This window comes from Lichenostomus cassidix, chromosome 6 (genome assembly GCF_008360975.1).
Source record: "Lichenostomus cassidix isolate B80296 chromosome 6, HeHo_3.0, whole genome shotgun sequence".
Lineage (NCBI taxonomy): Eukaryota > Metazoa > Chordata > Aves > Passeriformes > Meliphagidae > Lichenostomus > Lichenostomus cassidix.
In genome coordinates this window covers 29181463-29195655 of record NC_139487.1, presented here as the reverse complement: position 1 = coordinate 29195655, position 14193 = coordinate 29181463, and the positions used below count along the sequence as shown (strand labels likewise).

The window sequence follows — 14193 nt, the reverse complement described above, 5'->3', positions numbered from 1 at the left end:
ACACCACACATTTCTCACACTAAATAAGGTTACAGGTTCTTGAAATAAATAAACCAGAATCCAATTTTTCTCTCAAATAAACACAAGTATTTGCAAAGGGGAGATAAATTCTTTGAGTTATTCAACAAAGGGAAAAGCACAATTGATTCTCTCTGTGTGTTTTTTTTTTGTCCACTGAACACATTCCTCAGGAAATAAAATACTGCTCAATGGAAAAAAAAAAAAAAGCTTTATTGTGACAAGTTGCACACAATACAAAACCTGAAGTATTTCTAGTAAAAAAATAGATCTGATATTCCACTCTTCCTTATATAACACAAAGCTGTTTTACAAGCAAGCATCTTCATTACATTTAGTGCAATAACAAATATTTGGTCAGAAGTGAACAGCATGCTTATATGCTAAGCAAGCTTGTAATAAAATCTTTTCCTTTATCGCTGCGCAGCATAAGAGCCTCCACCAAACAACAAACAACAACAGCGATGCTTTAAATCTCTGTTTATGACAAACGTCAATACTTTGTAAACAAGCACTGGGTACTACAAAGTACAATTTCAATGGATGGCTTCACCCAATTTCATTACACCATCCACTTGAAATAAAAAAGCTGTAGTTGCTATGCATTTTATAGCTATTACATGGTGATTATTAAATGTCAGGATGGAAAAAAATAATACATATATATAAATATCAGCCTGACTGCAGACAGTCTCAGCAATTTCTGGATGAAGTCCTCTTTTAGGACGTTGAACACCACCAGCTACTACACAATTTCTAATATTCCACACCAGAGAAATCTATTTAGCAGCAGTTTAAATTAAAAAAAAAACCCAACAAAAACCTGACTTGGAGATCTGACATGCTTCTGGTTAAAACAGTATTTTCCAAATAGCTCTCATGATCAAATGATTATGATTTCAATTACTAGTTTCTTCATATCCTTTCCAAGAACTGGTATGACTAATTTTGGCTGGCATACAAAGTAAGCTGAGCAGACAATTTATTAACCAAAAGAAAAGTACAATCACTATTACATCATCAATGAATAAACTTGTTTTTGAGAATACAACCTTCGCACACACGCACATGATGTGTACACAGGAGAGGGAAAAAAGGGAATTAAAAAAAAAAAAGGCAAAAACAAAAAGCAAAAAAGAAAAGCCCTGCTGTACCAATGGTGAAGTGATACCAGCGTGCTCTGCCCAGGCTGCCATGGAGGAGGACTACAGAGGCTGGAGCAGGGGGAGCTTTTGGGGAGCTGGGCAAAGCACACCCCAAAAAGCACTGTGATTTTCTGTGGCAGCAGCACGTCCAGCCACGAAGATGGGGTGTTCAGCACCCCACACTGGTATGAGGGGCCTGGGAAAGACACTGCGAAAAGGGAAAAGGCTGCTCTGCCCCCCTCAGCCCCCTGCAAAATGGCACCGAGACTGCAAACACAGCCACAGGTAAAGGGGCACCCAGGAGGGCACCAGGGAGCAGCCCAAACCAAATAGAAAATACTGAAGGAGTCCAGGCTGTCCCTGTGCTGTGACAAGGGCTCTGGGCTGAACACCCTGCCTCCAGCTGATGGCCCCTTGTCAGGGCCGCCTGGTCACCTCCCCACCAGCTTTGTCCCCAGGGACAGCCGGTCACCCCTGCAGCAACCATGCCTCAGAAGGTGCCAGGCTGGCCCCAAATCCCTGTCCCCAAGGGTGCCAGGCTGGCCCCAAATCCCTGTCCCCAAGGGTGGCAGGCTGGCCCCCAAATCCCTGTCCTCCCCTCATACCTCCAGGGATCACCACAGCGGCACCACAGAAATGCGGCCTAGCTCACTTTTTGGCGGGAAATGGAAAAATTACCTGAAACATTTCAGGGCCTGCCTTGGGTCGCCCTGGCTGTCACACAGAGGGACTGGACAGACCTGCTCCCTCCCTCACCACTCATCTTCGACCCGATTCAGACAGAATTGTCCACATCCTTCCCAACTCCTCCAGTACTGCAGGTCAGACTGCAGTCCTGCTCCAAGTGCCACTGCCAACGCAGATCTCACCCGTGTGGGACTGCGTCTCCAGGGACATTTCAGTCTCGGCGCCTCATCATACAAACGCTGTCACCCAACAAGGCAATGCAGGTGGCTCCAGTCCCTGCTTTCTGAGGAGCCTGAGCCGCTGGCAGCTCCAGAGGGGCTGTCTGCCCCACATCTTGGCAGCCTGCTGACACACGAGGTCATCTGCCCCTCCATAATGCCACCCAAACTGAGGTCACCCAATCGCCTCACCAGCTCTGGAATTTCAAGGTGCCTTGCCAAGCTTTCACACATCCTTAAGCAACATTTCCAAGAGCTCAACCCCAAACTACTGTGGGGTTTTGGGGGTTTTTTTTTGAGCACCAGGTGATGAAAGGGTCCTTCACCTTTTTGGTTAAGGCCTGTGTCACAACAAAAGTTGCTGTGAGACCTGCAGGGCTCTGCCAGCCAGAGGAGCCTTTGTACCCATTTGTTATCAACTACTATCTATTGCCACAGCCCTTCCAGAGAAACCCCTTCAACGAGATGACAAAGGAATACAGATGTTGAAAAAATAAAAACCAGGTACACGGTGACACATGACTAACAAACCTTTAGAAGATTAAAGAAATCTGCTGTATAACCTTCATGTCATTCATAATTATATCTCTGTGTAAACATGAAAAACCACCCACGTCGCAAACAGCGCGTATATATCTCTATCTATACAAAAATCAACCCATCATGTATTAGCTATGCTCTGATGTGATAATTTTTTGAGGTCTCCATTGCATGGTTAAGTCTCTAAATACCATTTCTTCCTGATACAGCAAGATGAGAAAAAACCCAGCAGATTTCAGCTCTGCTCAGGAATGAGATTTATCTAAGGTGGACACTGACCAACCAATGGTCAGTGGTCCAATGGAGCAATGATCCCAGCCACAATGTTGCTCAAATCTCGAAATAAGCACTGACTATAGAAAGAAGCACTTTTTTCACTGCTTCTATAAAATGATTATCTAGTCAGCCTATAACTTTAGCATGTCTTACAAGACTTCTAAGCAAAGTACAGTTCTTTCACCTATCAAGTGGAAAATGGGGAGATGGTTAAGAAAGATGGTGACACAAAGCCTTCTCATCTCTCTCTTGTTTTTTTAAGAGCATATTGGATTTGCATTTCCAGAGAAGTCATCCAGGGAGAAGGGGACAGCATCTTCTCGAGAGCCGTTATGCTTAAATATTATGTCACTGTTGTCTAAGCAACCATCACAGCCTCGTGAAAGCACAGAATGCTGTATTGCCTGACTCAGCAGATGGTTGAAATACTTACATTCAGGGAAAGAGGTCAGGTAGTTATAATAGTTTAAAGCAGATAATTATTTTTTAGAAGAAATATTAACTCTTACAAAGCAGGGAGTCACAGGGCAGCATAGGGAGGTCATACATCTTGATTGCACACCCGCATATGGTACGTCACAACTCCTTACTCATTGCCAATAACTAGGAAAGATTTATATTTTAGAGACATTGAGGCAGCCTTAAAAGAATTATAGCAACTGAGATATCTCAAAATTTTGACATGCTGAGACTGTTTTCACTCCACTGCTTCCAGAGGTCATTTAAGGAATTCTGGAGGGCACAAGTGTGTCAAACACCTGCTTGGCTGTCTCCTAACATTAAATATGTGGCCTAGAGAGAAACAGAAGATGTACTGTAAAAACTCTTGCTGATAATTACAGGAGACACTGCATGTCGTTTATCTGATCAGTATGATTTGCATTAGAAAACATCTTCAAGCCTTTTCCGTGAAATCTTCAGCACAGTAGATAGCTGGGAATGCATATTTTACAACCCAGTACATTGCTGATGAAAACACATTCATCTGCAGGAGCAAAAAATACAGTGTGACTCTTATGGACTGCATTCACCGGGGATAACAGAACTGCGTATTTCATTTGAGCATAAAGGCCTCTCTTATTCTGGGCTGGTTTTACATCCCATGTACATTTTAGGATTTTTGCAATTTAGGTGAAAAGGACCTCCCCGTGTCATGTGTAACAAGGCAGCTCTTGACTCAGGAATCCCATTTTCTGCTCTAGACCTCTTTGAGGAGCAGGAGGTCATGCTGCAAACACGCAGAAGGCAAGGAGGGCGCTTGCTGCCAATAACCACCTCTCCTGCAGTAATGCATTCACCTGGATGCATGAGGGAAGCATTATCAGCTTTATTTGACAACACAGTCAAAACAAAAGGTCTGGATAACAGTCTTTAGTCCAGAGCTCTTCTCTACCATACAGATGCTACCAGAACTCTGGGACAGTAGCAAAAACCAGGTCATCTCAATTCAGCCCTAACCCACTCACCAGAAGTCACTCAGGAACCTGAGCCCAGGTCTCCAGAATCATCTCCTACAAGCAGCACTTCCTCCAGGGACCATATCCAGCCCTAAAGAGGCAGACAGCATTTGTACAGGACTGATCTTCTCTCAGAGACTTTCTCCAGAGTAAGAAGGTCCTGTCTCCCTGCTGCCTGTGGTGGGCTGGGAATATACACAGCAGTTTTTTAAGACTATGGGATCACAAACTGGCTAAAAAATTGTGGCTGTGTCATGGAAAAGGCCTGGCTCTGGGACATGCCCTGTTCAGCCTCCCTACAAGGCACACAAAGGACTCTCCTGCCATACACTCCCCTGCTCCTCCAGTAGAACCCTTGTAAGCATGCTGCAGACCTGGGGACTGGGGCACAGCTCTGCCAGGTGGGAACTGCTCCTCCTGTTGCACAGGTGGGATCACTAAACGACAGGGAAGCCTCATGAGAGGCTCTTGAGCTTGGCAGAGGCAGGGGCAGCTTGCTTTCCCCCCCCGCCCAGCCTGGAGTGCCTCATTTGGTGCTATTTCCTCATGCATTCCCTAACCCAGTGCAGACAGGGGTGTCCCAAAGGATTTGTGGAGTACAGCTGACCACTGGGGTCTGGATCTTCTCCCCACCCATGCACCTATGGGGAGAGCCTTGAGAAGGGAAACACACACAGTTCAGGAATTTACCTGGCACACCAGAGAATTTTAAAGAGGCCAAGGCAGAACCTTTCATCTATTAATCCTTTCCTAATTACTTTAAAGGGCTATAATGATCTTGTTAAATTCAGGTGACAGGTATTTCCCCAGCCTAAGCACAGCTACACAGAGCTGTCTGAAACTCACACTGATGTGTTCATCCCTTCTGCCAGGGTCCAAAAGCAAGAGAAGAGACCAAATTAAAAGACACAGCTGAAGCATGTGAAGTCCTATGGTTTTTGCTTTCCCTCGCATTAGCAAGCAGCACTTTCCATGTGACTCAGTAATTCTGAAGTGAGACAGGCAAAATGACCTGGGGCACGGCAGCACCATGTCTCTGTAGGATGCTTTTTGGGGTACTGGTACATTTGGGTCAGAAGTGGGGTGGAGATGGGGTGCACAGAGGGATGGCTGGGAGCAGTTAGACATGTTTCTACTGTGAGCCTCCTCCTTTGTGACTGGGGTGTTTTTTCCTCCCTCCTCCCACTCCCAACCAGAGGTTCAAATTGAATTTATATCTGTCATTGCAGATAGAAGTTCTGACCAAAGAGAAAATAGGCTTCAGTCAAAATGTTTTCCTGTCAGATAGCTCACAGATCTCAAAGAGCTGTTTTAGTTTAGGCAAGTTGACAAGCAATTCATTCCTAATTTTGCCTACTACAGTTACAGTACGAAAAGCCTTCCTCATAGATTACATAATTATATTTTTCTTAACAAGGAGTACATGGCATTAGCAGGTTTAAATTATGCAAGCTTATTCTTTTGTCTTTTGTTATATTGTGTTCTATTGTGCTGGTAAAACAATATGTGCTTTAATTAGCAAATATCTGTAAATAATTTACTTGCTTTTCATACAGCAGAACAATGGAGCCAATTTTCACATACATCCACTGAGCATGTCTAGGGGGTTTCTTGCCAGAACCTTCCATTGTTCAGTATCTGTATCAATCTGCCCATCATTAGCAGCTAACGTTCAACAACCCAGCAAGACATTAAAGTTTTGGCCCCCGGGAGTAGCCCCAAGCCCCCCAAACCCGAGGCTACGCTTTGCAAAGAAAGATTAAAATATCCAGAAAATGAAAACAAACTCTTTTATTATCTATAGCCCTGGCACCTTCGCATAGAAACATGGACGCCTGCCAAGCATTAAGGTCATTGGATTAATGCCATAAAATGCCGATGTTCATCTGACCTTCTGACTGCATTTTAGCTACAAATAAAAAGCTCAACTTGATACGACACTATGAATCACGCGAGCGTCTCGGCTGCGCAGGGTTAACACTGGGTGTGAACCCACACTGCACACTCACAAACACACACACGCACACAAAGAAAAAAAGCTCTTAAATCAAGAGTGGATGACTGTTCAGAGACTTGAGGCATTGTTATTTTGAATGCGAATGAAAGGGCCAGAACAAGCATTGCAAGAATATTTCAATTATGTATTTCCCAGAACTACATCTCTGAGCAACTAATGCAAATATTGCTCCCATAGCAGTAGAACTTCTTCCCGAATAAAAGCATACGAGAGCTTGAATCAGAACATACTTTCTATATCATTCGCATATTGTTTGAATATTATTAAAAATGCAAAATCTATGTATGCGTTACTCTCCTGAGCAATACAGTAATTATGATTAAGGGACAAGCAGCACAAAAAGAGCCAGTTTATCTTACTTGCGCTTAGGAATACTATTGTGTAACTAAGCAACTAAAGACAAAATATAGTCTAATTAATTCACTCCTATGCTTATTTAAAAGACACAATTAGAACATTTTTATTTTCCAGCCTGCACAGTATCTCAACATGCTTGAGGGTGTACCATGTGAGGCCTATTATTCTCCAAAGACAAGAGTTTAATGTTTAGTGCCACTGATCAGACTGGGAACAGCAACTCTGGAAAGCAGTGGGTGTATTTTACAGTCTGAATGCACAGACAAGGGGAGGGAAAGGGGAAAGAAAATAAAACAAAAATAAGAAGTTTAAAAAACAACAACAAGCCCCCAAAAAACAACAACAAAACAAACAAACAAAAACTTAAAAATGAATCTGCCTTAAATGACCAGATACTCCAGATTGCTGGCTAATGGCTAGCAACATGTGGCTTCTCTAAGTAATATCATTGCCCTCTCCTTCCTTTGCCAGCATATGCTACTGGTGGCGAGAGAGATAAAAATATACAGAGTGGATATGCAATTACCAAACCCATGATATTTTATGACAAATGCCATTTCTCTAACACTGCTATTACAGTGTGCCTGATTTCCAAAGCTGAATTAATTTGAGCAAGTGTACATTGGAGATTGATGCTATTAGCATGATTTTTAAAGCACCCTTTAATAATCATAATCTGCATGTTTGAAACGTGTTGCCATTACCAGTGTTGACAGATACGAGCATAAGGCACACACCATGGAGACTAAAACGGGGCTGTTCTCATTTCAAGTAAGAGTATACAGATTCCTCTGTCTGTCAAAAAAACCCAAAACTATTACTGTGCAAAGGGAGTAACACATTTTTCTAGAGAGGTGGCAATAAAGCACTGTTGGTATATAACAAGACACCACGCCGAGAGCAGCCTATGCCACCTTTCTGCACTGGGGTAGGACCCCCACATACTGAGAGCCCCTACGGAACGAACCAGGCTTTCGAGGGATGCTGTCAGCAGCATCTGTCCCAAAATGAAGAGAGAACAAACCCACTGCCTCCCCTAACTCTCTGGAAGAATCTCTTCAGCAATTATAAATGACACACATTTATGGAGTGACTTTTTTTTCCTTTCCCTCAATTAGTCTGAAAATGCAAAATACTTCTAGGGAAATAATTACAGGAAACTAGCTCTCTCCTCTCCTCTGTATGAGCAACGCTTACTCATGTAAATTACTTGCATGAGTAAGGATTATTTGCAAGGCGAAAAGCATTGCATCAGATCCCCAGTTTGGGAGAGGAGATGAAATCAACATGAGTTCGTAGTAAACTTTGCTGCTGATGAATGAACCAAAGGCAGATCCCCACTGACAGTCCAGCCTCAATGGAAGCAGCACTCACCAAGATGCAGGGAATGTCATAACATGCAAAATGAATTAGTTGCTTGTTTAGGTTTTTGTAGGAATTGTATGCATCACATGAAATGCCATCCCTGGATTTAATGAGTACCAACTTTGAAATATATTTTTAAGCCTAGTCTAATTAATGCCAACACCTTTAAAAACATGAAAACATGAGGCACTAACAAGCATTTTGCTCTACAACTGCTTCTGCAAAGGTCAGTCATTCCACAACCCCACACCACCCCTTGGAGCAGAGAGCAGCAAATGAGCTGGAGAAGGGTTTGGCCAAGACCCTGTGGGCTGGAGGGTGAGCCCACCTCGTGCCCCCTGAATGCCACAGGACCAGGGTGCTGCACGAAGGGACTGGGCAGGCGCTTTCTGATGGCACACAGCTTCTCACACTCGGGTGCCAAGCAAAGCTGGGGGGCTGCTTTCCACAGGCACCCCATTAAACTGTTTCAAGCACAATGGGGTGCCCTTAGAGCCACTCCCTCTGGATCTTCACAGGCCCTCAAGCATCCTGCTCTGACCCCTGTGTGAAGCTCCCGCCATCCAGGAGGTCTTCCCATCCCATGCAGCAGGTGACACAGGGAACTGCACTGGACCAGAGAGAATGAGAAAGTCAAGGCAAGGTGGTCACTTCCTTCAGCAAAGGACTCTGTTTTGGCAGTGGCCCTGCAGGGATGGAGGAGAATCACTTCCTCCCTCCTGGAGGGAAGAGAGAGAAGGCTACTCTGGCTCTCTGGCCAGCGCTGCACCTGCTGCAGTGTCTGGGCTGGATAGCAAGGTGGGAAGCAGCGTGCTCAGGCCCGTGTTTTAAAAGCAGCAACGAAGTTTCCGATGAAGTACCACAAAACTCTTCTAGTTCACCTAACAGTGGTTCCAACAGACATTGCTGCTCTTACAAAAATGTCTCCTCCACTGCTTCTGTGCAGCAAAACCCCCGGTCTAAGTGTGATAGGAGCTGGTCCTAGAATGTCTCCTTGGGATGCAATGAGCACCTGGACCTGCGGCACGTGAGCAGTCCCATCCCATATCCACCATCCACTGAGACTCCCTGAGAAGCAATCCCTCTGGCCAGCTCCAGGCATTGAAAGGGAGTTTCTCCACTATGGTGATGGGGATGCTGTGCCTTAGGTGGAGGGAAGGGTACTACAGAAGAAGCACACCTGGGCTTGAACCTTCCATGGATCTGGGCAGCACACAGAAACATCCGTTTTAGCAGCAGTCAGGGTTATATTTAAATCTGGATGATGAATTCAGCTAGCTATAAAAAGACTTGTATTTACACTTATTGCTGATTAGCTCAAACATTTGGCAATCAGATAAAATACGCCATCAGAAATTTCTGAGTAATAGAAGCATTACATCCCTCCTCGCTTCTCCTCCCTCCTCACAGCCACTAACTGAATATTGTCATAGTGTCAGTGCTGCTATTATGGCAAACAGGCAGCCAGCTGCTTCTATGAATCACACTGCTAGTGCAGCTAGCTGCTGGAGACTGTGCCTAAATCTCCAGTGGGCTCCCTCGCAAGCCTGCTATTCAGCCACTCGTTCCCCTCACCAACTATCTCAGTGACAGCAAGCGCCCCTGTCACCCTTTGCCTCGGACACCACAGATCTGCAATACATACTTGAGCCCTGGCTCACTCCATCCCCACTCCCTGAATGCAGGATGAGGTGTTTTACTCCATCAGCAGCCCCTCACCACAAATAAGGCCAACCCTGACAGCTATAAGCCACTTCTGAGTCAAGAGCCACGTGTCCTCCCACAAAAGGAACCCAGTCCAGAGTTAGAAGACCTGTGACCCCAAGGGCAGCCGTGCTGCCCCTTTTGGGACCGATTTTGGGACCAATATGCATGTCACTTACCAAAGGGACCGGGACCTTGGGGTGCTTAGGGGAAACAGCCACCCCTGCGCCGCAAAGAGAGCAGTTACCCCCACCCAGCCAGCACCCAGCCTTTTGTCTCTCTGCTGCCTGCACGTCCCCGAGCACCGTTCGGATCGTTCCGAACTATTAAAAATCGATCATAAAAAATCATTCCTATGTCTATAAACAAGTTAATGGAGTAAGTGAAAACAAAGTACATTTCTTAATGGGAGTGTTATGTTGCCCTCTCTAGGCCCTGGCTCTCAGTGCCGGTTTCTGTAGGCTCCCTGCCAGAGAAGTATCACTCAGAGCTGTTGCTGTTGCTGCTGCTGCTGCTGCTACTCTGCTAATGAATGACTAACTTAGGCCAGAGGGGAAATGACATCACCGGGGTGTAAAACACAACTGCATTAGGAAACTTTTTACCTGCTTTACATTTGTCATAATTATTCTACACAATACGGCCTGCATTTGCATAATTTCAAGGCGTGCCATTATCTTAATTGAAAATTGTTTTCATATGGTTGAATAATGCAGAATGACATCAGTTAAAGCCCCAATGAAATGCTCAAGTATAATCACACGGCTAATTACTAGCGGTGTTTGCATGTAAAAATAAATAAAATTGTGCGTATTATTAGGAAGGTACATGCAGCTGAGAACTCTCGTACCAGAGCAATGTTTTACTCGTAATGGTAGGATTAATTTTCTCTGATGTTCCTACCACAGTAACATGAGCTGATCATTAAGGCGTATTAAAATGATTTGTGTCCCTTTCCCCACCCCCCTCCCTTCCAAATATCTTTCATTTTACACACACACGAGACACGCAGAGGCACAGTTTTAAATAGTCACCACGGGCAATTTCAGAGCATCCATTGCTCACTGTCATCTCCCTGATTCTTAGGAAAAGGCTCCCTTATCTCAGCGGCACGCACAGAAAATTAAAGTGAAGAGGTGGCAGCGAGCGAAGGTGGCTCTGAAACGCGTTTCGGCTGCGTACGCGTGTGTGCGGCTACACGGCTACGCCGGCACCTACAGCCACGCGTGCCTCCCAAAACAGCCCCAGCGCACGACCCCCCCTTGGACCCATCCCCCCGGCATCTCCAACAGAAGTTCCCCCAACACATCTCGTCCCCGTCCCGCCTGGTCTCCAGCACCTCTCGGGGACCCTCTCCATCCCTGGAGCCCTGCCTGGGTACCTCACCGTCCCCGGCCCCAGACTACGGACCGCGCTGAAGCAATGAATTTGGAAAGCAGATAACGGGAGGGCTCGGGGCTGGGGCGGGGCGGTGCGGGGCTGCGCGGCCCCATCCCGGGCTGCGCGGCCGCCGGCGGAGGGTGCCGGCGCGCAGCGCGTTTGCGCCGGGAGCGCGGCGGCTCCGAAATACGCCCAGGCATATCTGCAAGTTATTTGAATGTATTATTCCCGTACCTGTCATTTATCACTTTATTCAACACGTCCCTGCCAGCTCGAGAGCGTTTGATCTCCCTCTGCCTCCATTTCGTAATTTCCGCCCTCTTAAACATATCGAATACTTAAAAAAAGCCCCGAACAATATTGAAATCCCCCCAACGTGTTTTTTTTCTCCCGCTTTTCCGCGTGTTTTGTTTTTCTGGGTTTTTTTTTTCTTTTTTTTGGTTTTTGGTCAAGGGAGCCGGAGAAGGACAGGGCGAGCCCCGCACACACTCCGCTGCCCGCCGGGCCAGGAGCTCCCCGACCCCCTCCCTCCTCCCCCCCGCCCGCTCAAGTTCCCGGGCACCGCGCACCGGTGCGCCCCGACGGCGCGGCCCCTCCGCGCTGCCCCGCCACGCACGGCGGGGAGGGGGACGCGGGTGGGGGGAGCCAGGAGAGGGGGGAGCAGAGCCCGGGCATGCAGGTGGGGACGGGCGCGGGGGAAGGGGGGGCCGGCGCCGCGTTTACCACCTCGCCATGGTCACTGGTCCTGCCCTGGGGGGTGTCCTCGGGGAGAAAATAAAGTTTGGCGCTGGAGAGAAGTTGCCGGCTGGTGCGCTCCTCCCAGAGCAGCTGCAGCTCCGCGATGCAGGCGGGCTCCTCCGCGCGGCACCGCACGAAGAAGAAGTCGCCGAGGGAGAGGACCCGCGCCCGGCCGCCGCCGCGGCGCTGGAAGCGGAACGCCCTGTAGAAGACGTAGGGGCCGTGCGAGCCGCACGGGGCGCCGACCCACTGCGGGGAACAACAACACGGCAGCGGCATCAGCGCCGGCTCCGCGCCGCGCCGCGCCGCGCCGCGCCGCGCAGGGGCAGGAGGAGGAGGAGGGCGGCGGGAGGGGAGCGCGGGAGGGAGGGAGGGGGCTCCGCGGCGGCGGGGGGCGCGGGGCGGGGCGGGGGCGCGGGGCGGCGCGGTACCTGCAGTGCGCTGCGCTCCATCGCGGCTCCGGCGCGATTGAACTCAACATTCTCCCAAACTTGTTGGCGTGAATGGAGCCCGGCAGGTCCTGGCAGGGCGAAGCCGGCCCCGCCGCCCGCCGCCCCCCGCCGCCGCCGCCCCCGCGCCGCCCCGCCGCCGCCGCCGCCTCCCGCCCCGCCGCGCGCGGCGACGCCCCCTGCCGCCCGCCCCCGCCCGCCGCCCCGCCGACGCCCCGCCGCGTCCCGCCGCCGGCGCCACCCGACGCCGGCCGGGCCCCCGCGGCCCGCCCCGGCCCGGCAAAAATGCCGCGGGGCGGCGGCGGGCGCCGGGGGGGCGGCGCGGAGGCGGCGGGGCGGCGGCGGGGCCCCGACCCGCGCTCGGCGATTTTTGGGGGGCCGAAAGGGCTGGCGGGCGCGCTGCTGATCTGACAGGACCTGCCCGTATATGTCTAATATAAAGACCATTTCCTGCGGCGCGAGGGGCGCTGCTCGTCCGCGCGCGCCCGGCGGGACCGCCCGCTCCCACCGCCCGCTCCCGCTCCCACCGCCGGCACCGCGGAGCGCACAGCGGGGGCTGCACCCCCTGCCGCCCCCCCGGCGGCCCGCGGAGGGCGGGCGGCGCGTCCCTAATTTATTTATCGCTGTTCCCCGGGAAGGGATGGAAAGTGGGTTATCGATTATATAAACACATCAATATTCATGGCGCTGCGCGCAGGGACGCGGCTCGGCCGGAACAGACAGCGCAGCCGGGGGAGGGGGAGCGCGGCGGCGATGGGCGCGCTCCCTCCGCGCCCACGGACATGGGCGCGCAGCGGGACCCGCCGGTGCTGCCGCTGCGGGGCCCGGCGCGATGGCTCCGCGGGCGCGGAGGGGCGCGGGGCGGCGGGCAGGTGGCCGCGCGCCCCGCGGAGGGGGGCGGCCCCTTACCTGCGCCCCGCCCGCCCCCTGCGGCCGCGCCGCACATCGGGGAGAGCCGCCGGCTCTGCGCATCCCGCGCAGCCTCCGCGATCCTGACGCGGGCAGCTCTGGGCGCCGCCGAGAGCCTCAGCCGCGGGGAGCCCCGGCCGGCGAGAGGGGCGGGTACCGCCGGCTCCGCACTTGGCCCCGCACCGGCGCAAGGGCCGCCCGCAGCGCCGGGCACGGAAAGTTCCCATCGGGGCGCTGGGAGCCGCAGCCCCGCAGGTAGATGCCGCTGCGGCGGGCGGGCTGCGCGGTCCCCCCGCGCCCGCGGAAGCCCCCATCCACCCAGCCCCGGACAGGGACGGGCGGATCATTCTGGGGGAGCTCTGTCCTTCTCGCCCTTTTCCCCGGGGGTCCATCACTGCGCGCCAGCGCAGCCAATCCTGGCTCCGCAGAGCGGGCGGGGGTGGGGGGGGGGAGGGAGCGCTACAAAGCGGCTCCGCGGGCACAAACTTTCCCCCCCCCCCCCGCTTTCCTCAGGAATGGCACTTTATTCCCAATTTTTGGCTCATCCCCCCCCAGCCCCCTGCACGGGCCCTGATCCCAGGGGAGGGAGGCAAGGGAAGGCATATGCTCGGAGCCGCCCCACCGGGGCGCCCTGAAACGGAAACAAATAAATAATTAAATAGGCAAATAAATAAACGAGCAAATAAATAAATAAATGAAATCGTTAATAATGACGCCAGCGGTGACGTCAGCGCCGCGTGCATCACGACACAGCGCGCGCCGCGGGGGGCAGCAACAAGTGCGGGCGGCGGCGCCGCGGCCGGGGCGCCCCCTGGCGGGCGGCCGCTGCCCCGGCCGTGCTGCGGGCGGCGCGGGGCACAGAGGGACGGCGGTGCCGGACAGCGGGAGACGGGCGGTGCACAAATCCCGCTGGGAGCCAGGGGCCCACCCCAC

The 14193-nt window shown here is 51.1% G+C and overlaps 1 protein-coding gene across 6 annotated transcripts in view; it reads right to left on the bottom strand.

Annotated features, from left to right (window-relative positions):
• Positions 1-12489, bottom strand: part of ARID5B (AT-rich interaction domain 5B) — a 114412-nt gene extending 101923 nt beyond the window's left edge. The window contains exons 1-2 of one of the 6 annotated variants that reach the window (XM_085064240.1): positions 12334-12489; positions 11891-12151 (exon numbers count right to left, since the gene is read on the bottom strand). In XM_085064240.1, coding sequence (XP_084920366.1) covers positions 11891-12151; positions 12334-12354 — 282 coding nt within the window. In that variant the 5' untranslated portion in view covers positions 12355-12489. Of the gene's footprint in view, positions 1-1841; positions 1866-11890; positions 12226-12333 lie in introns of those variants that run through there. The other 5 variants (XM_085064242.1, XM_085064241.1, XM_085064239.1 and 2 more) reach the window with 5 other exon arrangements.
• Positions 12490-14193: the final 1704 nt, after the last annotated feature.